General features: G+C 46.5%; 1 protein-coding gene across 1 annotated transcript; it reads right to left on the minus strand.

Annotated features, from left to right (window-relative positions):
* Positions 1-4,969: 4,969 nt before the first annotated feature.
* C2H4orf54 (chromosome 2 C4orf54 homolog) lies at positions 4,970-24,251 on the minus strand. The gene is made up of 3 exons (XM_059721308.1): positions 22,080-24,251; positions 20,545-22,034; positions 4,970-12,790 (listed from the first exon to the last, which is right to left on the minus strand). The coding sequence occupies exons 1-2, from the start codon at positions 24,249-24,251 to the stop codon at positions 20,568-20,570; spliced, it is 3,639 nt and encodes a 1,212-aa protein (XP_059577291.1). The 3' UTR covers positions 4,970-12,790; positions 20,545-20,567.
* Positions 24,252-25,354: the final 1,103 nt, after the last annotated feature.

Here is a 25,354-nt window from a genome sequence, read left to right on the forward strand (position 1 = left end):
CTGAGGGGGTTGGGGGAAGGGAGGGATAATGAATCTAATGAGGGGTGCCTTGAGTCTAAAACAGGTTGAGAACCACTTCTCTATGGTCTCTGGTAACTTTCTTCTGGAAGAATCTAATGTTTTCTCTATTCCAAATACCCTTATTTAGTCGGTAGGTCTGTTCTTTGTTCTTTTCTTCTAGCCCTCAGTCTCCTCTGGTTTCCCCATGAGAACCCCATAAGAGTTTATCCCTAGTCCTCTCCTCTTTGTCATCTGTATGTAGCACCTGGATAATCTAGTCTGTTCCTAGACTGGCTTCAACAGTTACTTCTGCATCCAAAATTTGCAAATCTCCCTCTCTACCTGACCTTTCCCTGTTCATCCAGGTACATATCTATTTATCCAAAAAAATGCCAGTTTTCTTCCTGCACTTTGCCTTCTATATTACTGTTCTAGTCTATTAAAGTGTTTATGAAAGATCCAATCAAAATGCATATCATACAACTTAAAATTCCAAAGAACCTACCTGTAAAAGGCAGCTACTATTATAATCACCAAGCCATTTGAACTGCAAGGATAGGGACCGACATTCATAGATTTCATAGACATTAGGGCTGGAAGGGACCTCTCAAAATCATCAGGTACAGCCCCTTGCCCAAAGGGCAGGAAGTATGGTGTGGTCAAATGATCCCTGCAAGATAAGCATCCAAGTGGGTCTTAAAGGTGCCCAGAGTATATGCTTGCACCACTTCTGGGGGGAGTCTATTCCAGACTCTGGGGACTTGTATAGTAAAGAAGTTGGGGTTCTGTCACCAAGTCCCCGCTGAGCCTTCACTCTTCTCAGCCTCTGTATAAGGCTTCTTCTCTCTTTTTGAAATTCAAAAAGCCTGAGCCTAAATTGATTCAATCTTTGCAAGTTAGTCTAACCTGCAAAGCTTGAACTGATTTGGAGGTAGATAGACATTCCCCCTTTTCATTCCAGAAATGCAGGCACAAGCCTGCAATGGCACAGGCTAGAAGCCGGGGGGGGGGGGGGGGAGGAGGGGGAGGGGTGCTAGAGCAGCCCTCCCTTCCCTTCCACAGAGTTGAGCTGGGGGGTGGGAGGGCCAGGTCCCAGCAGGAGACTCTGATTAGAGTGGGGTATACCCCCCACCCTGCCTGCACCGTTTCAGGCTTTTCCTTGATGGCTGCTCAAGGGGTGAGAGTTGCCAGACCCCAGCCCTGGGCTAGCACTCTGAGGCAAAGAGGAGGTTGTACAGTGTATGCAACTGTTGGTGATACTGAGCTTTTCAGTCTCCCTCTCCATGTCTGCACACCTGTCTGCAAACTAGCCAAAGGGCTGATAAAACCAGTGCTATCAGCCCATCAGCAAAACCAAAGTCTCTCTTATTAGTTCAAGCTCTTCTTAAACAGTTTTTTCCAGGAAAGGACCAGAGGGACTTTACCAGCTGACCTGTGGATTAGCTCCAAAAAGCCCTAAGCTGACACTGTTCTGCCTGTTCCAGTGAAATTAGAGATGCCTCTCAGCATTAGATGGGACATGGGAAAGAGGGAGCAGGGAATCCCTGTTTGACCAGTGAGCAGCGAGGGAAGCCAGGCAGACCCTGCTATGCCTGCAGTCTCCCCCGGACCTCTCGCTAGGGAGGGGAGGGGAGGGGAGGGGTGGGGCCAGCCTGTTTTCTGGAGCAGACAGCCCAGCCCAGCCCAGCCTAGCCAAGCATCTGGGACGCAGGAGGACTCTGGTTTAACTTAAACCTGAGACAGACATTGCATAAACTGGTTTGACCTAAATCAGTTAAGTCTGATACTACATTCAACCAGGTTTATCTTAAGCCAGTTTCAGCCATTTCAAAACTGGTTTATGTACGTGGAATTTATGTTCTGTTACAGGTTTAAACCAGTTTCTGATCACTTAAACAGGTTTGTGTGTAATGTCTGTCCCTAGCCCTAGTCAACCATTAAATAGCACTTGCTACAGTAGAGGGGAAAAAACAGTGTTGCCAACTCTAACAACTTTATTGCAAGTCTTGTAACATTTGATGTTCTATTCAAAATATTAACTCCTGCAGACAACTGATTAGAGGAATACAAGCTAGACAGCTTTAAAATGTGCTTAGAAGATTTAGAATATGACTCATGTCATTATTAAAAACTCAAAAGTCAGAAGACAAATAAAATGACTTTAAACTTATTTTTTAAAAGTCTCAAACATGTTGGTGCCTATTACATTAGTTTTAACATTTGGAGTTCCATAGGAATATGCTGAACATATTGCCCAGTCATAATACAAGTAACACCACTATCTGCCAGCTAACTGATATGATTTGTTATTGCATCAATTTTAGGAAATTATAACAATGGCTAGAAGAGACTTATGAAGCTCACTAATCAGTTTGTTCATAGCGGTTAAACCAAATGTGTTAATTTCCATACCTTTTGCAGCACCCAGAAGTCACAGGTCAAAGTCAAATTTTATCAGAAACAAAAAATAAGGATTTTTTTTTTTTTTTGCAGGGGGCTGCAGGACGAAAGTGCATTTAAAAAAAAAGTGCTTTCAATTACATCACAATATGAGAAAAACCTGCTGGTTACTAATTCATCTGGAATGACCTTCATAAACAACCTTACAAAACTACGTTACTAACTTTCTATTAATAAACTTTTAAATGTACCACATGCTAGTGGGTGAGAAGCATAAGACCTGCCTGTGATCATCTTGACTCTTGCACTTAACTCAAAAAACCTCTTCCTCCGCTTATTTAGAGAAAACTTAAGGATTTAATAGCTTGTTTTAGAAAATGCCTTGTTTCTCCTAATAGAAACAGGTGAAATGGTTGTCCCATATCACTCACCATTCTCAAGCTGTAGGTGCTTGCTGTTTTTTCAGTCACACAATCATCTTCTCACTTAGACACAATTTACATGATTCAGGTTAAACAGGGCAAGTAGAGGTACAGAAGGACAGGTTTGGAATGTTTAGAAATACTGGGCCAATTCTCTTCTCATGATATAGTAGATCAGGATTAACTTCATAGATGTCAGATAAATCACACCAGCATACACTGGTGTAAGATGACATCCAGGTAAGCAGTTTTAGAAAAATTAAAGAGTATTTATGCCTTAATACCCACTAATGAAAAGATAAATGACTAATGAGAAGCAATGCAGGCACTTGACAAAAAATGATGAAAACATGTTTTGTAGAAGCAGACAGATAGTCCCCATTTGCACTGTACCCAGAGCCCAGAACACATTAAAAACAATGTATACCTTATAGGACAGGGGATACAGTGCACTCTAGCTCTTGCTCTCTCTCTCTCTCTCGATAGCACGTGTTCAGAAACTGTTAAAGGTACACTTTGGTCACTTGGAGCTGAGGAAGGAAGTTAACAGTAAAATACGCACTGGTTTCACTGGAAGACTGAATTCAGCTCCTGATAACACATAAGGTACAGACAGAAGTGCAGCTTCCTGCTATAACTGAGAGCACTTTGCAGGAAGCGTTCTGAATTACAGTGGTCCCCCAGACCAAACAGAAGCTCACTGTTGGTTCCAAGGAGGGAAATCTAGCTTCTGGCTGGGAGCCTGCAGTTGGTTTCCCCTCGCAATGGCCCCCTCTCCCTCCCAGCCTGTCCTTGTGTTCAGAATAGGAGTGAGGAAAGGGAGCAGAGGGACCTCATTTTAGCGGTTCCCCAGCTGTCACTGGAGGGTTGGGTGGGTGAATTGGAGCCCCACTCCACCCTCCAGCAGGGGCTGAAACCCCCCCCAGACTGAACTCCCTCTGCTCCCTTTCCCCCCTCCCATTCTGAAAACAGCTCAGATGCTGGCAGGCAGGCAGGAAGACACAAGTTATAGAAGACAGAAATGTCATCTGAACCTTTATGCAATGAGGGTTACATTTTTTTGCAGGATCTGAGCTTTGCAGCCATGTACTTCTGTTTGGTCACAGCTGTAGACTGTTTCAGGGACCAGATCAGGCAAAAATTGTCACTTCTGTCTGCACCTATAGTATTCCTACATCAGCCTTGTCAAAACAGAATTTTCACACTGCTCATTTAGGTGTAGTATCCTCTGGAATGAGTGACAAAGTTTCCATTGACATTTGTGGTAAAGTATCAGGGTCTTATCAGCTTGATTTTGTGGTAACCTCAGCAGAGTTTTGGTAATGTTTTCAGTCAGAGCTTTTCATACACTATTATGATGAGTGCATCATTACTTTGAAACCTGATCACATAGGATTGAAGTTAATGGGAGAGTTCTGAAATTGAGTTCAATGGGAAGTAGAGATCTACACTATGATGTTCTCCAGATACTGTAAAATAAAAGACCAGGATTTCTTTTTGATTTACAGCATCTCTCAAATGGCTCTTTCTTAATTTTTAACAAAGAAAATGAAGTTTAGCCTACCTTACATTCATCCTGAAGTCAACAGAGTACATAAAGAATGGGCCTGGGCAAAAGCTGACCCAAAATACCACTGTTCATCCTAAATATGCTCTGGCCTTCTACTGCAGGAAAAGGGCACTTTGCAGTAGGGAATCCTCTGGAAAGCCGGTAGGTGCTCAGCATTTTGCAGGGTTTTTGTGAGCCCACAGAAAATTTGGAGACTTCTCTATAGAGCAGATTTTCTCCCAAATATGATAGAAGAATGATCCTTTCATAGACCCAATTGCTCCCAACACTTAAATGCTTTCTCAGGGTTTGATTATGCTGACAAGAAAAATAGACCACTAATGGTCCATGTGATGAGAAACACTGCTACAAGGTCTGACCTTAAGACAAATCACATTGTGGATGTGCCCAGTCCTATGTAGGATGCACAGACTGCAACATTCTGTAAGTTTTCTGGATATAAACTGAAATTGATTTGTTTGAGGTAGGTGTTGAATATGTTCCAGTTTGCTATATGGTGTGACATCCTCCTTTCTCTGGACACAAAACATTTAATTTCACAGATATAAAAATCAAAGATTGAACTAGATGCTTGTTTGCAATGTCTTTTACTGAAAAATACATTTTATTTGTCATAACATTCAAAAAACTTGATACAAATGCTTGTCCAACCAGTTACAAACTTTGGTATTCAAAGGTTTCACACAGTCAATACTCACATGATCCTCATCTAATCAAAATTTCACCGATGTGCAACACACTTAGTGCAATTCTCAGAGCTATTTTGCTGTCCTTATGTTCCAAACTCACAGCATTCTGTAATGTGATCACTTCAGACTTCAGCTAGGAACTTGCCACAACGTCATCTATGTTGAAAGCAGCTCAAAGAGTCAAATTCTCTTTTTTTTATGTCTTCTCTTTCCATAGACAATATCCCATTATCATCACAAAACCTTCACCACACTCAGCTTTTACCATTTGCCATGTAACCCACAGCTCTTTAATCAAACATACCACCCACATTCTCTTTTTTAACAATTATTGCGCTTACTTCACATTTGTGCTGTTAAATAACATTGATTTTCCCTCAGCCTCCCACTCCCCCGAAAGGAATATAATAATCTTAAACAGCAATCATTTTTAAAGTACTGTACGTGTTCTCAGGTAGCCACAAGTTTATAATAATTAAAAAGAAAAAGGAATGACACTTTGGCCATCAACACTAGATAGTAAAGGCATCTTCAAATGCAGACAGGAATAAACACGCACCCATAAAATATTTTTAAGCCATTCACCAAATTAAATATTATTAAAGCTAAAAAAAAAATAATTTAACCCCAGTGCAAAAGACTAACACACAGTGTATGCATTACTCAGGTCCCATTAAAGCAGGGGTGGGCAATTATTTTGGGAGGAGGGCCACTTACTGAGTTTTGGCAAGCCATCAAGGGCTGCATGACAGGCAACCAGGGGCAGATAAATATTAATTTTCTAAAATTTTTAGGGGCCCAGCAGGCTGGATAGAATGGCCTGGTGGGCCGCATCTGGCCCCCGGGCCGGATTTTGCCCGCCCCTGCATTAAAGCCTTGAAACAGGATCTGATCCAAAAGTCAGTAAAGTTAACCAAGCCTGCAGTGGGGTTTGGATCATGTCTAAAGGTTTAGGAGGAACTTGAGCAGTACACAGGACCTGTGCTGGCCTAAGGCACAGGGGTGAATTTCACCTCAAAATGTACTAGGGCTGCAATATGAAACATATAATACTAGCAGTTTGTGAACCTGACATAGAAGGATTGACTCTAATCCAAGATATGTGGTTAAACATCACCTGATTAGCTTAAAAAAATCACTACAGACAGGGCATGCATGTCAAAGCACCATGTTACTGGATTTTTCTAGTTACTCCCTGTGGCAATGTCTACATGCATATTTCATGTTAGACTCAAGCCCAAAATATTACTTATATATACATAACGTTAAAGATGTGGGACTCAATCCTGCAAGATGTCAAGTACACTGGACCAAATTCAGCAGAAAGCTGAAGCACCTACTTAATTTTATGCAGGTAAGTATTTCCAATGAAGTCAACAAAACTATTCAAGTTTTCAAAAAGTTAAGCACCTGCAAAAGAGCTTTGCTGAACTAGCACCAGCAGGCTTCTCACCTCACAAAATTAACCCTTTTATGCAAACATGAATTGTGTTTTGTATCAGACAAAATTAAGCAAGCATTGTTTGACAACAGGATTGACACATTCTACTGAAAAGACCTCCCCTGAGAAAATAAATAATTGTTGCTCTTGTCTCATGTTATTGCTTTCATTTTTACAGGCAGTTAGACAAAAGAAATTACTATAAAATTTTTCTCCAACAATATATATTGAAATACAGGGCACCTGGGGGTTTTTTTGTTGTTTTGTTTTTTCTCTTTCAAGTACACCGGGCAAACCTGTAAACCCTGAGATTTTGCATGTGCAAACCTATCCCTTGTAAACTGTAATGAAAAACTTGTCTCTGAGCACCAATAGAAGAAAAGGTATGTCAAAATATTTTTAAACACAGATGCTAGTATTATAATGTATGTACCATATATAAGGTTATGTGACTACGGTCAATCTACTTTGACACCTGTACTGTCCTGCAGTCCGAAGTACTATCTGTTTCATATAACATAGAAATTCTATTTTAACATATATAGATTTTTATCATTATCATTTATGAAAACAGGAAAGATGCATTCATTTTCTTTAAGAGGCATTTGAAAAGACAAGCAAAATACTGGTATACATATTCAAAGCTTGTATATCAAAGCACTATGATTGAGGAGTACAGAGATTAAGTCTATAGTCTAATAGTTTAATTGGGCACTTTGGAAAAAAACTTATAATTTTTTCATCTGATTTTCACAATAATGCAGAATGAAAATAACATAGTTTAAATCACTCACTATATGTATACTTGTAGTGCATTTCACCCTGAGGGTAGTTTCAATTTATGCCTGTAAATAAATGAATTCTGGTGAAATAAAATCTCACATATGCACTTAACAATAGCTAGCTGAATTTCTGTATTTAATACCCTTTTAGTGAAAAACAGGACAATGCTAAATTTGATCCTAGGATTCTCCTTGTTTTGACAAACATATAAAATACTGCTTAAATACATTTCTATATTTAAAAGTGGACAATTTTTCCCCCTTGCACTTTGTGGGAGTCAGAACCTACTTCTAATATGAAAATGTTAAGGTTTTAGAGACATTTTTAGAATCATGAACTATGTGGATTGTATTTTTCTCCCTTTTAAAATTATCTGAGGGAAAGTCTACCTCAACTTTAAACTGTGGAAAACTACTAGTTTTTTTTCCCCCAAAAGTAATCAATTTAAAATGTTTTAAATGTTTAAAATTGTTTAAAACCAATGTTTTTAACTTTCTCCTCTTGCTGGAGATATGTAAAAAAGAGGAAGACATACAGGACCAGATCCTCAACTAGTATAATTAAGTATATTATTAGAAGTATAATTCTACCGACTTAACCAAAACTGAGAGTCTGGACCATTATGTGCATTTTAAGTTGTTGTCTAAGGGCCTGACACAATGGCAAAATCCTGGAAAAGAGATAAAAGTTACAGCAAACAGATGCAGAAATCAGTTATATCTAGACTACCTTTCCAAATATAGGCAGTCGCTATTGAAACAGATTTTCCATTGCCCTTAACAGGTTTCTTTCAAATTAAAATCTGTAGAACTGGATCCAATTCCATGTGATATGAAGAAATATTAACTTCAACTAGTAACTTGACATTTAAAGTGCTTGCAATGCTTTCTATGAAGCCTTAATAATATTTCCATTAAACAGTTTCATTCAAACTAAATTAAGCGGGAAGGTATGGTGGAGGAAGATGCTTGTATTCCATATATTCCTGACAAAAATACAAACTCCTATCGTATATTTTACACAGAAATGAAAAAGGGCATTATGTCAAACTTGTACTGGGGCTTTAGAACTGAGTACCTAATGGGAAAAAATGGGTGATATCTTGAGTCTACAGAAAGGATCACAATTCCTTCTGAATGCAGATTCATGCCTGCATATCTTATTAATCTGAATAGTGAGACAGTAGACAAAACCACATCCAACTACCACAGCCTATGAGAGGAATTTGAAAGTCTGGTACATCCTGGTAGGGGGACTACCCAGCTTCCTTTTGGAAACAGGAAAAAAATATTGAGAGCAATTTGATTTTGGGGGCCTCCCTGAGCTTGGGGGCCTAGTAAAACTGTACCCCTATCTCAAAGACCCTGCTTATGACCTATAAATACAATGTGTGGAAAAGATGTGCTAATCAGAAAAGAAATAAGGAACTTACAAATATTTTGAAAAGCTACTTCAGATTATGACTGTGTAGTTTACTAGACAGAATCTTGTTGACTTTTTGGCTCCTACCTGGCTCCTATTAATGGATCTATACTTCCTATTTAAATCAGTGATAGTTCTGAGTGTACAAAAATGCACTATGAGGCCCAAATGGTATATATCAATAGGGAAACAACAATTTGAAAGCCGCTAAAAGCATTTCCTACTCTAGAACTCTGGAGTAGTGTTCATATGCAAAATACTCATTAAAATTGTTTAGCGGTCTGCATAAAGTTAATAAGAGAATATCTAATAAAGCCAAAACCAATTGTGAACAATTCTGAAAGAAATGACAAATTAAAGGGTCCATTTTGTAAACACTTTCACAATAGTAAATATTACAGTTTTCAGGACCAACTTCTAACATAAGATCAGAACAGCTGTGCTATTTTGTGTTCTGAAGTGTTTTGCTGAGTATTTTCTTTTAAACTTCACATCTGATTACTTTTCTTGAATGTTAGAAATAGCCACATGACAAAAACCTGAAGTTCTCATTTACCCTGAAGTCTTACTATAAAATCCATCAGTTTTGCCAGAATAAAGAATGCAGTATAAAATCTAAAGTGATTTAAAGAATGAGGTGTCTATGTCTACTGTCTTTAATATAGCACTAGCAGTGACCAAAAATGGAGATCTTAATGCTCAAACTAACTGAAAGCACCTTATGGACAGCTGGTCCAAAAAAGTTCTGTTTTCCAGAGCTCTTGACTGTCATTATTCTGTGAGAACACTGTCTGTGCAGAAGCTGCAGAATACACCCCCATGCCCTTCTGCACAGCAGTCTTCAACCCTGTGTTAGCAAATGAACATCTTTTCCAATTTCCATTGCTAATTTGAAAACATTTTGCTCTAAAGTCTACTTGTGGACTATGAGCCATAATGCAGAAAACGGTACATATAGCCATGAGACCACGCAGAGCCACAGCTCTCATGGGCTAGTTCTATAAACAAAATTGTTTATATAATATATGCATTCTGGTAGTTTAACATGTAAGTGGACAAATAAGTTCAGAATTACGAAGTCACTTTTAAAGCTTAAAAATTATTATTGTGGAGCAGTCATGAACACATAATTAAAGTTGTATTATATATGTGGATCATTAGAGGAAAAGCCCCTGAGAGCCTGGGAGTCGGTCATTTTGACTTTGGGATGAAGTAATTTCCATTTACTGTGTGTCTGCGTGTGCAGGATGAGGAGGGTTGGAAAGGAAGCAAGAATCAGTCATTACAGAAGAAAAATATATTTTCATAAGTTTTCCAGATTCCTATTTCCAGCTCCAGGATTGTTGGTGGCTGACTTGATGGATATTATTTTACTTCATTAAGGGCCTGAAGGCAAACTGACATTTCTCCTGACTAGGTCAACATACAAAGGAGTCAAAAACCAGAGCCTTCCCAAAACAGAATACTTTAGGTTATTTTCACCAGTAGAAAGACACAAACAAGAAACCTGGGTATAAATACACTTGCATATATCACTTTTTTAACAAGCTTGTTGTAACAACTGGAGTATGTTTAAACATCAAAAACATACTTGTAATATTAAAAAGTTGCTAAACCATTTAAATTAATTTAAAGGAAACCCTGCAGTGCTTTACTTACAAACCAACCCTATTCCCATGGAAATCGATAACAGTTTTGCCACTTAATTCAGCAGGAGCAAGTTTGAGTGTTTGTGTTCCAGCTCTGGGAAAACCCCTATGAAACCAAGTGGAATCTTACTCATCTATGGCCTTTGGAATAATGACAGCCAGGCAACATTTGTAGTCATCCCAAATAGAAGTCTCTCTATTCATATAAAAAAATCTCAAAGAAAATTGCAACTCAGGAAGAAAAATGCTTGCCCTTACAGTTGGGATTTTAAAGTATTTCTACTAAACTCATTTTTAGTTTTTGGGAAGTCAATAGGTGTCAAAACATTCATATAAAATAGTCTCTTATAACCAGCTTAATGAATTAGACATACTTTAGAACTGGACAAGATACAGGGTTTTTTGCATAAGTAAGAAAAGAAAGATAATCACTTTAAAGAATCAGACAGGCCAGGGTGGTACTTTAGATACTAACTGATTCCCAGAGGCATAAGCTTTCATAAGGGACAGCCTACTTCCTCAGATTCAGATCAACATGGCTAACTATCTCTAATCACTTTTAAAGGATGTCATAACTATAAAGTGAGAACAGCACAAAAACAATAATTTTGTTTTGCTTTAAAAGTTCATTTTGTGTTCTAAGTCAACAGAAAGTTTAGCTGATTTTAAAGCTACTCGTTTTATAAAGTCAGGGGAGTCATTCACCATTTTCCCATGCTTTAGGAGCAATCTAGGAATTATATATATTAACATTCAGGGATCTAGGAATACTATTGACCAGCAAATGAAAACAGCGTGTATGTAAAGCAATTAAATCACCACAGAACTAGGATTCCTAAGATTATCCCTGCAAAACCTGATTTAAATCCCTACCATGACCTTGTAACAGCACAACACGTTACTAAGCAGCAAAGTGTTATTTCTGCTCATATAAAAGCCAAGATTCATTAAAATTAGTGGTCTTTTACACTTAACAAAAAATATCAATTCTAAAACACACATACACAAGAGCACAAACATTGGCATTCAACTGAGTAAACTTTATGCAGATGCCTCCCTTTTTGCCATCAAAAGGGAAAATTGCAAGAAAGACCCCATCCTTCTAACCCAGGACAGCTTCAACTACACTTTATGCTATTACATGTGCTTTATACTATAGGCTTTATGCTATAGGCCTGGAACTACATTTCTTGCTGTGCCTAAATCCCCGCTAATCTGAATGGGAGTTTTGGAGGGGTAGTAATACATAAACAAGTCACTGACTAAAAACCAAATGCAATTTAGACCTACCATCCAGCTAACAGTTCTCTCTTACTGACAGAAAGTGATTGCCAGGATTACTCTGTTATTTTCAGGAAAGTTATACCAGAGGCATATGTATTCCATTGTACCTAGCCAATATATTTTATCTTTCCTTTTATACCAAAGAGAGGGACCACTTAAATAAATATACGTATTGTTGGTTCAGGGCTCATATCACTTAGCCACATAATGGCTATAAAAAAGAAATAGCAATTTAAGTGCTTCTGGGGGCTTATTGAAATTAAACAAGTTTTCAAAGTCAGAGTTTTGAAAAAAGACTGCAGTCTTAAAGAAAAATAAATGCTGCCTTTTCCTTTAAATTGGGGACTAAAAATATTACATTCAATTTCTGGCTTCCCAGTATTTAAACACTGCCATGATTAAGGCAACTTGTGATGTCAAACACAGTACAAAGGGGCAAATAAAAAGAAAACAATCAAAACAAGTTTCCAGATAAACAACAACAGTTGAAACCATGCCAAAAATGCACACTAAAGATAACCTAATTACTACATATCTTTGTTTACTATTCAAAGTGCATATCCATAAATTATAAAGAAGGAGCCCAGTCTTGCTCCCAGTGAAGTCTATAGACACCTATTGACTTCAGTAGAAGACAAATGGCCTCAGCTTTGTGTGTTACATGGCTGCATTAGATATCCGTAATCATACTGAGTATCTGCAAGATGCATTTTGATCCAAGCTTAAATGATATCGCATCTACACACTTTATTTTTACAAATATTATAAGGGTATTCAAACTGCTCAGCAAGTGAAAACTTTTGTTTAAAAAAAAAGAAATAAAGATAGTTTTATATGCACATTTTTTAGTGCTTGCACATAACCACTACCATAGGGGCATGTATAAAGTCTACAGCTTGGCTTCAATATAAAAAAAACTTTACAGACAGTAATGCAATAATTCAACCTTGTGTGCATAAATAAATTTATGCATTCTCCAAATATGGGAGTATTTAAGAGGAAACAAAAAACGTGCACACTTTTTTGTATGAAGCAAAAATTAAATAACCGTAGAAACAGTTTTAAGGATGGATGCTTAGTGTTACCGAATGAGTACCGGATTAAAGGAGGATAGGTCTTCTTCCTTGCACCTGTAGAAACACCAAAGAAAGAAAAGAAGTTCTTAGAAAGTATTTTACATCATTACTTTTAAGTAGGCTATACTGTTGCAGAACAAATAATATTTTGGTTTATTTTTACAGTACTGTTGCTAGCAATTTCTTTAGCTGTTGCTGTTCAAATAATAGTATGTAGAAGTATCAACATCAAATTGAGTACCAGGACAGATTATATTAGCTTTTTAGAGAATTTACTACTGGTAGCTTGAGGCAGAAAACATGTATTCCATTTGATCTGGGTCCTCCCCACAAGAAGGTCCCTTAATCCATAATGTTCTTTGGAAATCCTCTACACATATAATGATATACAAAAAAATATTTTCTAAATGTATATACCAGGCACATGTGACTGCCTTATGAAAAATTAACCAATTGAGTATTTGGCTATACTGACTGTCCAGACATATGATATTAGAAGTCAAAGAATAATTCCATTTGCTTGGTCAGTAATATGAATGTTTTCACTGGGCACTAACAACGGATCAGTTACTCGTCCGAATAAAACACATTACTGTGACATTAGCTACTAGCACTTATTGAAGTATGACTGAAAGAAATATACAGTGTCCAGCAAAGTATGTAAGCAGGTACTGAAAGACCCAAAACAGCACAGCATTTACACCCCTACTTAAGTTTAAAATTTAGGATCCTAAATTAAAAAAACCCTATTAAGAAAATTGTTTAAGTATGTGCTTAACTTTAGGCATTTACTTTGGTATCTTAACATTCAAGGACATGTCCAAAGCCAAACATGAACATAAGTGCTCTTTTAAATAAGGCTCAAGTCCATCCTTAAAGCGATTTAGCATATCATGGCTTATATCTCATTAAATTTAGACATGTCTAATGTTTTGCTGAACTGGGGCCTTGCTACTTTGCTAATTCAGGTCTGATCAACATATTGCATAACTGAATCCTAACTGCAAATTATTTTAGGGCAAGTTGACTTCTTATACACAGACCAGGTTGCAATTAAAGTCAGCTTTTTATAAAATGTGAATGTTTCCTCGAGGTTTAAAAAGTACTCTCAGACGGAAGATGAATGTAAGGAGGAGTGTTCACATTCAAATAAAGATATATGAATTCCTCAGCTTTAATTTAGGTTCTTTTCTCTCTAAGAGTAGATGCCACCTATAACCATAAAATTGCTCCAATCCAGGCACACAACTCTATGGGTGCATCTACACGTGCACTGTTACTGCACAGTAACCAAAAATGACTGCCTAGTATGGGCACATGCCTACACGTGCACACTCATAATGTGCAGTAACGATGGTGACTAATGCTGACTTGGGCTTAACTTCACTACCTGCATGGTAACAAATTTATGCCCGAGTAGTTACTGCTCAGTAAGGGACATGTAGACGCCTTACCGCACAGTAACCCCAGGTATGTGAACTGACTTGCGACTAACTTTAGTCCCAAGTCAGTCCACACATAGCATTACAGTGCTGTAACGCCTGCATATATAGACGCCAGTGTAAAAACTGCTTAATGAGCAGTACATTACTGTGCAGTAAATGCATATGTAGACGCCCTGTAAGTAGGGAAAGAGAAAATCACACTTTCTTTTAATATCTGTTAAACCATTTTTGTAGACTGAGCAGTTATAAACCAGGATTCACCTCACAGCATGTATATGTCCTTGTGAGATTCCACTTGCCTCCAAGGAGTTTGCTGCTTGACCGGCATATTAGGAGTGTTAAAAAAGGGGGAAACTGTAATGGGAGCCTGACATTGGGTTTTAGGCTTTTTTAGCTTGCATAAAGATATGCGTGTCTTACTCCCAGGTGTCTCATAATTTTTTTCATATTCATATATGTGTGTGTGTGTGTGTGTGTGTGTGTGTGTGTACACATGAACATTTCATAAATCTATATACACACAAACACATATATACATATATATACACCTTCATTTTATATAATACACACATACAAACATGCACATGAATAAAATGAAAAAACATACATATATGAAATGTGTATGTACACACAGATATATACATATACACACACTTTCATATATCCTATATATGACTACACATGTACACATATGGTCTCACCCATATATTTTGCATATACCTATGACAAGGCAGAGGAACCTTAACAACTAAAGGCTATTTAACAGAGGGTTCACAAAAGTAGCTATTCATTATTAGGGAAAGGAACAGTTGACTATTTTTCAGAGATAAATGTGCATATTCTTGGCATTTGCCATCTGTTAAACTTTTAACAAAAATCAGGAAGGATGAATTTTAAAACGATAGCAAACTGGAGGCTCCATATTGCAAGGAAACAATTGCTACCACAATTGCTACCACAATTGCTACAATTGCTACTTATACCAAAGAAAACAGAACTAGCCACAGTAGCAAGAATAAAACAGGAGCAAGCTCACAAACAGGGAAGAATTGGTGGGAAATGTAGTAGAGCAGGGGTTTTTAACCTTTTTTAATAAGTGTACCCCTGGTGGCTGGAGGCAGAGCAGGGGCAGGGGGCATGCACAACTCGACACAGAGCAGCGGCTACATGGGGTGGTGGGTGGCAGTGGCAGCCACCATGTGCGAGCTTCCCCACATTGTCCTGTGTCTGGCCAGCTGGGCGGTGCCTGTGCAGCCCGCAGAGGAGCGCCACTGCCCTTGCCCCCCCTCTGGCCCTGCTTCTGGGAGGCAGCAGCACAGGGTGGTGGCGCTTCGTCCCTGCCTGCCCATGCATACCCCCTAGAGCCTTCCCAAGTACTCCCAGGAGTACGCATACCCTTGGTCAACAACCCCTGTAGTAGTGGATGGCAACTTTGGGCAGCAGCAACCATGAGATGATGGAGTTGAGGATCCTGAGGAAAGGAAGGAAGGAGAGTAGCAGAATAAGGAGCCTAGACTACAGAAAAGCAGACTCTGACTCGCTCAGGGAACTGGTGGGCAGGATCCCATGGGCAGTCAGTCTGAGGGGGAAAGGAATTCAGAAGAACTGCTGTATTTTAAAGAAACCTTACTGAGGGCGCAGGAACACACCATCCCAATGTACAAGTATGGCATAAGACCAGCTTGGCTTGGCAGGGAACTTTTCAGTGAGCTAAAATACAAAAAGGGAGCTTACAACAAATGAAGAGAGACAAATGGCTAGGAAGGAGTATAAGAGCACTGCTCGGGCATGCAGGGATAAAATCAGGAAGGCCAAAGTGCTACTGGAGTTGAAGCTAGCAAGGAATATGAAGGTTAACAAGAAGGGTTTCTCCACATGTCAGCAACGAAAGGAAAATCAGGGAAAGTATGAGTCCCTTACTGAATGGGAGAATCTATCTAGTGATAGATGATGCAGAAAAGCAAAAGCCTGATGTACTCTATGCCCTTTTTATTTCAGTCTTCACAGGCAAGGACAGCTCCCAGACTACAGCACCTGGCAGCACAGCTTGGGGAGGAGGTGAGCCGCCAACAGTGGTGAAAATGCAGGTTAGGGACTGTTTAGAAAAGTTGGACATGTACAAGTCCATGTGGCCAGATGCAATGTAACTGAGGGTGCTGAAGGAGTTGGCTGATGTGACTGCAGAGACTCTGGAGATTATTTTTGAAAACTCGTGGCAATCAGGAAAGGTGCCAGACGATTGGAAAATGGCAAATATAGAGCCCCATCTTTAAGAAAGGGAAGAATGATCTATTGACTGGTCAACCTCACCAGTCCCTAGAAAATCACGGAGCAGATCCTCAAGGAATCTATTCTAAGCACTCAGAGGAAAAAAAGGTGATTAGGAACAGTTAGCATGGATTCACCAAGGGCAAGTCATACCTGACTAAACTGACTGCCTTCTATGATGAGATGACTGGCTCAGTGGATGCAGGGAGAGCAGTGGACATGATATACCTTGACTTTAGCAAAGCTTTTGATATGGTCTCCCACAACATTCTTGCAAGCAAGTTAAGGAAGTATGGAGAAAACCAGCTGGCTTGTCAGGCTCAATGGCTTGATGTCTAGCTGGCAGCCAGTATCAAGTGGAGTATCCCACGAGTCAGTCCTGGGGCTGGTTTTGTTCAGTATCTTCATCAACAACCTGGAAGATGGGATGGAATGTACCCTCAGCAAGTTTGCGGATGACACCAAGATGCGGAGAGTAGTAGATATGCTGGAGGGTAGGGTTAGGATTTGGAGAAACCTAGACAAATTGGAGGATTGGGCCAAAAGAAATCTCATGAAGTTCAATAAGGTCAAGTGCAAAGTCCTGAACCAAGGACAAAAAAATCCCATGTACCGGTACAGGCTGGGGATGGGCTGGCTAAGCAGCAGCACTGCAGAAAAGGACCTGGGGGTTAGAGTGGACAGTAGGCTGAATATAAGCCAAGTGTGCCCTTGTTGCAAAGAAGGCTAGCAGCATACCAGGCTGCATTAGTAGAAGCATTGCCAACAGATCAAGGGAAGTGACTCTTCCTCTCTGTTTGGTACTAGTGAGGCCACATCTGGAGTACTAGGTCCAGTTTTGAGCCCCCCACTACAGAAAGGATGTGGACAAATTTGAGTGAGTTTAGTAGAGGGCAACAAATATGGTGAGGGGGCTGGGGCACATGACTATGGAGAGAGGCTGAGGGAACTGGGCTGATTTAGTCTGGAGAAGAGAAGACTTAACAGCAGTCTTCTAATACCTGAAGCGGGGTTCCAAAGAGGATGGAGCTCAGCTGTTCTCAGTGGTGGTGATGGCAGGTAACAAAACAAGGAGCAATGGTCTCAAGTTGTAGCAAGGGAAATTTAAGTTAGATATACGGAAAAGCTCACTCAGTAGGAGGGTTGTAAAGCACTGGAACAGGCTATCCAGAAAGGTTGTGGAATCTCTATCCTTAGATGTTTTTAAGACCTGGGCAGACAAATCCTTGACTGAGATGATATAGTGGGAGATGGTACTGCTTTGAGCAGAGGGCTGGACTAGATGACCTCCTGAAGTCCCTTCCAACCCTAATTTTCTATGATTCTATATGTTTCTAAGTATTTGCAAGATCAGGCATAAGGCCTGATCTTGCAAATACTTAGAAACATATAGAATAAAAACACATAAAAACAGTCAGCACCACCAGCAACATATACAGAAACAAGGCTTGAAGACAGTCAGGTTGTAGCGACTCCTAAAAAAATAACACCTGAAATTAACCAGTTGTAGACATATTGGCATAATTAGTGAACCACCACATGAGAAGGAAGAAAAGTGATATAGTAAGAGACAGATGGAGATCCCAGATGAAGAGCAACATTCAAATGCTTTTAAGTTAATGTATCAAGGTTCTTCTCTCAGAGAAACAATGAGAAATTAAAAAGATGTGTTTTCAAACTGCTGAAAATGTATTGGTAGTCCCTAACATCTGGCAATTATTTCAGATCACTTTCGGATCTGCACAGAATTATTGCATTCAAATACTTTCAAAGAAAAACTGGATGAAAGGTGAAATTCATTAAGAATGAGCAGTCTTCTTTAGCTTCCAGGTGCAAAGTCAGTGTGCACTGCTAGTGTGTCTGCAGTCTTCCCACAGAGGCTGTCCCTCCCCTGTTAGAACAATATTCATCAGTATTCCTTTGATCAGAGGGAGATCCAGTGAAACACTGTAAACTGCTTTTATACTTTAAAAATGTACTATGATGCAATGAGAAATAGAAGCATTATTAGAATCATTAAAAGCTATGTAGAGCAGCATATGAAAACACATCCTGCAGTCAGTAATATTTCCTGAGTTGTAAGTAGATTAATTAAACAAAATGGTAGAAGAACTGTTGAATATAAGAAACAGCAGAAGAGCAGAGAGTAAACTTCCCAGAACAGTGTTTATAAGATCTGTTTTTTCCTTCTGTACAGCTGGTACAATCACCACACGACGTATGTACACACTATTTTAAATAACATACTAATCTAATTAAATACCTGAGCAACAAACTAAAGAATAAATTACTGTATAATCCATTGCCACAGTGATTTGTGTAGTTTTTTATAGAGTAGAAGAGGAGGAAAATGGGAAACCAAATGCAACTTTACCACATGCTCATTCAAAGGTGGCTAGCTAGGATTAATTAGATTAGTACTGAATAAGCAATGCACTATGAAGCTACCAAATTTATGCTCTGCCGGGCAGGCTCCTCAGTGAATCCAACATTAGACAAGGAAAACTACTTAATTTAAATCTAAGATAAGTTAACAGAATGATGAACATGAGCATTAAACAAGGCAAAAGGTGAATGAATAAGGCACCCAAAGGAAGATTTTAGTCAGTTAATTCCTTAACTCTGTTCTTGTAATGAAGGGTAACAAAAAGCAAGATAACACATTGTATGGAAAAGAAAAAATTAAAAACAAATACGCAGACATAGCGAACTGACAACAACTTACTGATAAGCCTAGAGCTTTGCATATTTCTTAAAAAGACTGACTTGATTGATGCTAGAAGACCACCCAGTTCCCACAGATAGAGCTGGTGAATTAGGGATTCCCAAATGTTCTTTCCTTATTTCAAGAGATAAGGAAAGCATAGCAATCCTAAAGTCAATTCTTCACTGGTTGCGATTCCTGCATGCCTTGTGGCCATTGTTAATAAACCAATCTTGATGTTAACATTTGTTCTGCATCCTAATTTTCACTTTGGTTGTGTATCCAAGATGAGACTGATTGTCTTTCCCATTCTGTGACAGACGCGTGGTCCTGACCAACATGTGGTCCACACTGAGCATGTGCCCTTCTTGTAGCCAGAGCTAGCTGGGCCAGATAAACCACAATTTGACTTTGGGTACATTGGCCCCACTGAAAACCAGGACAAGCTGCATTCATGCACATCTCAGGTGAGGGTGTTTTTGCCTGGACAAACTTCCTTCCTGGTGACAAGTTGTTTAGCAGAATTTTCAGATTTGCTGGAATCTGACAGGGCCACCCTGTGAGTGCTTCTGCCATAGCCTTGAACTTGCAATCTGTGGGCTGTCAACCCTGTGCCTTAGCACCTGTACCACCCCAGTGCCCCCCCACAGAAGTAAAACAAGCTCAGATGACAGGAGCATGCCATCTTCATTTAAAGCAGTGGTTCTCAGCCTCTTTTGTACCAGGACCCATTTGTAAACACCAATGGCCAGCCCCTCACTCTGGACCCACTGCCCCCCCCCCCGACCCCATCCTCACAGTGTGTGGGGCAGCGGTGGTGGGTGTGTGGGGCATAGGGGGACTCAAGCAGAGTATGGAGCTCTGTCAGCCTGCAAAGGAAAGCGTTTCCCACGTTTTCCCTCTTTAAAGGAGAAACCATGTTTAAAGTTGGTTCACAACCCTTTCATATATTCATAGTTTCATAGTTGTTAGGGGCTGGAAGGGACCTTACAGATCATGGGGTCCAGCCCCCCTGTACTTGGGGGGCATTTTCATGACCCCCTTTTGGGTCATGCCCCACGGGTTGATTTCAAGTAATTCAAGATCCTAAAAACTGGTACCCAAAGGAAGCTATAGCTACTCTGGGATGAACTGAATGGTACCGCTCCCCAGTGTGGGCCTCTAGGCCAGCTGGCCCCCATTCCGCCACTCACCCATCTGAAGCCCGAGGTGGCCCTGATCCTGCCAAACCCCCAGGGGCAAGGCAAACCAGGCCTGCCTCAGAGCCTTGTGCTTTAAAATGAGACAAGCGGCCTTTTCCCAAGGAGTGAAGAAGGGCTTCCCCGCAGCCCTGGCACAAAGCCAAGGGGCTGGCGCCAGGCACTTCCCTCCCGATGCGAGCCCGGACTCACCAGCGGCCCGCCTGCCCCCGCCATCACCGGTGCTCCACGACGAACCTCATGGTGGTGCCGTCGAAGGAGGGCGGCGCGATGAGCCGGGGCCCCAGCGGCTGCGACGTGATGCTGATGACGGGCTTGCCCTCGGCGGCCCTGGCGCCGGCGGCCCCCTGCGGCTTGCCGGCGGCCACGTAGTAGGGGCTGTCGGCCAGCAGCGCCTCGGCCGCCCCGGGGCTGCCCGCCGCGTCGCCGCCGGGCTGGGAGAGCGCGGGCAGGAAGCCGGGGTACAGCATGTAGGTGGGCGCGTAGGCGGCGCCGGGCCCGAGGGCCAGGGGCGGCGCGGGCAGCGGCGGCGGCGGCGGCAGCGGCAGCGGCACCTCCACGTACTGCCCGGTCTCGGGGTCGAAAAGGCGGCGCTTGGGCGGCGGCGGCGCCTCCACCACGTACAGCTGCCCCGTGCTCACGTCCAGCAGCACCCGGCGCGGCGGCTGCGCCAGCGCCACGGGCAGCTGCAGCGGCAGCGGCACGGCCTCGGCGGCGGACGGCGGCGAGAAGCAGAGCAGCGGCGGCTGCGCGCCCGCCAGCGCGGCCAGGGGCAGGGCGGCCGGGTAGGCGGCTGCGGGGGCGGCCGCCTGCAGCTCGGCGGCGGAGGGCGGCGGGGGCTGCGGCTGCGGCCCGGCGGCGCCGCCGCCCTCCTCCCTGCCCCGCCACTCGGCGGCGCGGCCCGGGCTGAAGGGCTGCAGGCTGCACAGCGCCGCCGGGCCCGGAGCCGGAGCCGGAGCCGGAGCCGGCCGGCCGCCCTCGCCCCCAGCCCCAGCCCCGGCCCCCGCGTGGCGCGGGAGGGCCAGGTAGTTGCCGCAGTCGGGCCCGGCCGCCGCCGTCGCCGCCCTCTCCGCCTCGGCCGCGCCCTTGGCGTCGGGGCCGGGCAGCGCGGCGGGCAGCGGGGGGCCGCGCGGCGCCGCGGGGCCGGCCTTGGGAGCGCGCAGCGGGGTGGCCTCGGCCGGCGGCTTGGCGGGGGCGGCCGCCTTGGGCGCCGGGAGGCCGCGCGGGGGCGGCGGGGCGGCGGCGGCGGGCGGGGGCCGCTCGGGCGGGCCGCGCTGCCGCTCGCGCTCCCGCGCCAGGGTCTCGAAGGCGGCCGCCTTGGCCGACACCTTGTCGGGGTTGGAGCTGCGGCGCGGGTCGTGGGAGGCCCGGGCCGGCGCCGTCGGGGCCGCGCTCCTCTCCGCCTTGCCGGGCACCGCGCCCGCCGGCTCGGGCTGGGGCTCAGGCTCGGGCTCGTCCGCGGGGCGCAGAGGCGCGGGGCCGCGCTCCTGGCTGGCGATGAGCGACAGGACGTGGCTGCCGGTGATGGGCAGCGGGTCGCTCTTGCGCTTCCACTCGTGGCGGCTGAAGCTATACAGCTCCTCCATGCTGCGCACCGCCGCCGTCAGCTTCTCCAGCGCGTTGCGGGCGGGCCCCGCCGCCGGCCGGCCCTCGTCCCGCGCCTCCTCCTCGCCCTTGCCCCTCTCGGCCGGCGGCGGCGGCATTTGCGGCTGCGGCGCTGGGGGCGCCGGCTGCTTCCAAGGCGCAGCGCCCTTGGAGACGATCTTGAGCACGGCGGGCAGGCGCGGGTCGCTCTTGTTGGGCGCGATGGTGGCCACGGGCAGGCGGCCCGAGGTGCGGTGCACCAGGATCGTGCCCTCGGGCGGGGAGCCGAGCCCCTTGCCGGGCCCGGGGGAGGCGGCGCGGGCCGGCAGGAGCGGCCGGGCCCGTGGCTCCGCCGAGCCCTGGTCGGAGGCCACGCTGCCGCGGTCGCTGGGGGTGTCGGGCGCGTCGCGGTTGCTGTAGGAGCTCTTGAGCAGCTTGCGCACGTCGCGCACCTGGTGCAGCGGCCCCGGCGCCTTGGCCTTGCTGTCGCGCACGTCGCGCACCTGGAACTGCGGCACCTTGTCCGACGCGGCGGGGCGCGGCGGGTCGCGAGCCAGCTGCGGCGTGAGCAGCTGCGCGATGCTGAAGGGCGGCGGTCCCTGCGCGATGCTGCCCAGGCTGATGCGGATCTCGGGCGCCCGCGCGCGCATCAGCGAGGCGGCAGCCGCCCGCGCCGTGGAGCACTTGGTGGCCTGCTTGCCCGGCTCCGGGCCCCTGGGCGCCTGCTGCATGCTGGGCACGAAGAGGCGCGACATCTTGGTGGCCTTGCCGGCCGACACCTGGCCCAGGTCGGCGCGCCAGTCGCAGCGCGGCTTCCCCGACGACGGCTGCGGCGGCTGCGGGTGCGGTTGTGGCTGCGGCGGCGGCTGCTGCTGCTGCTGCAGCTTCTCGGCCTCACGCTCCCTCCAGCTGCGGAAGGCGCTGTGCTGGCTGCGCAGGAAGGTGGCCTTGATGGCCTCCGAGGCGCTCTTCTTCACCTGGCAGGCGGGCTCGGGGCGCGGCGTGGGCGTGCGCGGCTCGGCCGGCTCCTCCGCCGGCACCAGCGTGTGCTCGGAGCTGGCCTCGGACACGCGGGAGCCCTGGCGCTGCAGGCCGGCGGCGGCGCGGCGCGGGGACGACGTGTCCGTGATCTCGCCGCGCTCCATCTTGGACTCGTGCTCCAGCCGCATCTTCTTGGAGATGACGTTCTTGAGCAGGCTGGAGGCCACCTTGGACTTCTTGCTGCTCGCGTCCGCCGGCGCCTCGGGGCTAGGCGGCGGCCCGCGCCGGCTCAGGCTCAGGCTCAGCGGCTCAAGCCGGCTGAGCACGCGCGGCCCGGCCGGGCCCGGCGTCTCCACGTGCGCGATCTCGCCGTCCAGGCGGCTCACCACGAACTCCAGCGCCCGGCTCTGCGCGCGGCCGCCGCTGTGGAAGAGGCTCTGCTCGGCGCGGGGCCCGAAGCTGCCGCACTTGAGGTCCAGGTAGGTGGCCCAGCGGTGCGCGCTGCCGGGCCGCGAGGCGGCGGACGAGGCGCGGGAGCCGGGCGGCAGCGCCGCGTCCAGGCCGGGGCAGGCTAGGCTGCGGAAGGCGCGGGCCGTGAGGCTGCGCACCTCCTTGTCCGCGTCGTCCAGCTCGCTCACGGCGCTGGACGCGCCGCTCGAGTAGTCGCCGGGCTCGCGGGCCTGCAGCCGCGCCGGCACGGCCAGCAGGCGCTTGGCCGGCTCGCGGCCGGCGGCCGGCAGGCACAGGCTCATGTCGCCCCCCGGCGCCGAGTCGCGCTCGCCGCGCCCGTCGCTACACTCCTTTATAGCCCGGGAGGCGGGCCCGATGGCGAGGAGGACGTGGCCGCCGCCCGCGGCGCGGGGGGCCCCGGCGGGGCAGGGCGGATCGGGTTCCGGGTCGCCGCGGCCGGGAACGGGGCCGGGGCCGGGCTCGCTGGCCGGGGAGCAGCTCGGCTCGGCCTCGCCGTCGGGCGGCGTGTCCGCGCTGCCGAACGAGGCGTAGTCCACGAAGGAGTAGATCACGTTGTCGTCCTCGAAGTCCCAGCGCGCCGCCAGCGCCGCGTCGAAGTCCATGTCGTGCTCCACCTCGCTCAGCTGGATCTCGTGTGTGCTGATGTAGTGCGGCTCCTCCGCGCCGCGCCCCGGCCCCGGCCCCGGCCCCGGCCCCGCCGCCTCCTCGTCGCTCTCGTCGTAGCCGAAGGAGGAGGACGACGTGCGGCGCGGCTCCCCCGCCTTGGCGGCCGGCGACTGGCAGGACGACGACGACTCCTCCAGCAGCGGCGCGGCGGCGGGCGCTTCCCCGCGGCAGCCGTCCGAGCCCCGCGGCGCGTCCATGGCGGGCGAGCGGCGTGTGCGGGCAGCCGGGCAGCGCCTCACGCCCCGGCCGCCGGGAAGTGGCCGCGGGCCAGGCCGGGAGCAGCGGGGGCCGGCGCACGTGTGCTGCTATTAAAAGCCGGCCTGCGCGGCAGGCGGCCCATGCCGCGCGCTCTCCGCATAGCTGCGGGGCCCGGGCGGGAGGGAGGGAGGGAGGGGGCAGCGCGGCTCTCCCCAGCCCGGACACGCGTGGCCCGGCGGGGGGCAAGGGCAAGGGGCCTCCCGCCGCCCTCAGCAGCAGGTGCAGGTGCCGCTCGGCGCTTGAGGACGGCCGCCGAGGGATCGCCCCTCGTGGGCTCGGCGGGAAGGAGGCAGCCGCCCCACCCCGCCCCCCTCCCCGCAGCCGCCCTTGCTGAGGCGCTCGGAGAGGGAAAGAGACCCCTTGCACCCGCCCGCCTCCATAAAGGCCGGCTTGAAACGTGCGCCTTTGTGTCTGAAGGCAATAAACGGGAGCGGCCGCCGCCCGGGGGACAGGAGCCCCCCCACCCCTGCCACCAAATATGCCCTGGCTTGGCTAGTCTCCAGTCACTGAGGGAAGGAGCAGGGATGGAGGAAATGGACCTGTTCTCATTCCCTAGGGGGTGGGGAGGGGCTCCGTATATCTAAAGCGATCCACACTCTTATCTGTACTCCCCCCCCCCCCCCTTAGAGCAGCTGCTCCCATACAGGATAAAGACTTCCTTTGACTAGGCCAAAGGACTTTTTCCCCCAACTCTTCGGGCTCTTCCTGTGCCCTGAGTCTGCAGCACAAGCTATTCTTCCAGGCAGGGATCTGATGAAAATCCCTGTGTGACAAGACAGTGTTAGAGTAAGCGTGAACCCAGCCCAGCCCATCTGTAAGATCCTTCTGAAGAGGAAGGATAACTTTAGCAGAGGCCCAAGCCCATCTCAAAAAAGCAAGTGAAACACTATCGGTGTCTGCAAAGGGAGGGGAGGAAGGAGAAATGCATGCAAGAGGCTGACCTACTACTGTATATATCCCCCTTCATTCGCCTGCTAACCACTTGGGGGGCTGATTCTGACACAGTTCAGTACCCTTGATTTACCTTACTTGGGCTTGGGGT

The sequence above is a fragment of the Alligator mississippiensis genome, chromosome 2 (assembly GCF_030867095.1).
Source record: "Alligator mississippiensis isolate rAllMis1 chromosome 2, rAllMis1, whole genome shotgun sequence".
Taxonomy (NCBI): domain Eukaryota; kingdom Metazoa; phylum Chordata; order Crocodylia; family Alligatoridae; genus Alligator; species Alligator mississippiensis.

Excerpts from the sequence above, each read along its gene's own strand:
- C2H4orf54 (XM_059721308.1), bottom strand. The coding sequence starts at position 24,251 with ATGGACGCGCCGCGGGGCTCGGACGGCTGCCGCGGGGAAGCGCCCGCC. Across the intron at positions 22,035-22,079 it reads CTGCGCCTTGGAAGCAGCCG|AGGGGCAAGGGCGAGGAGGA; the intron begins GCGCCCCCAGCG and ends CCGCCGGCCGAG.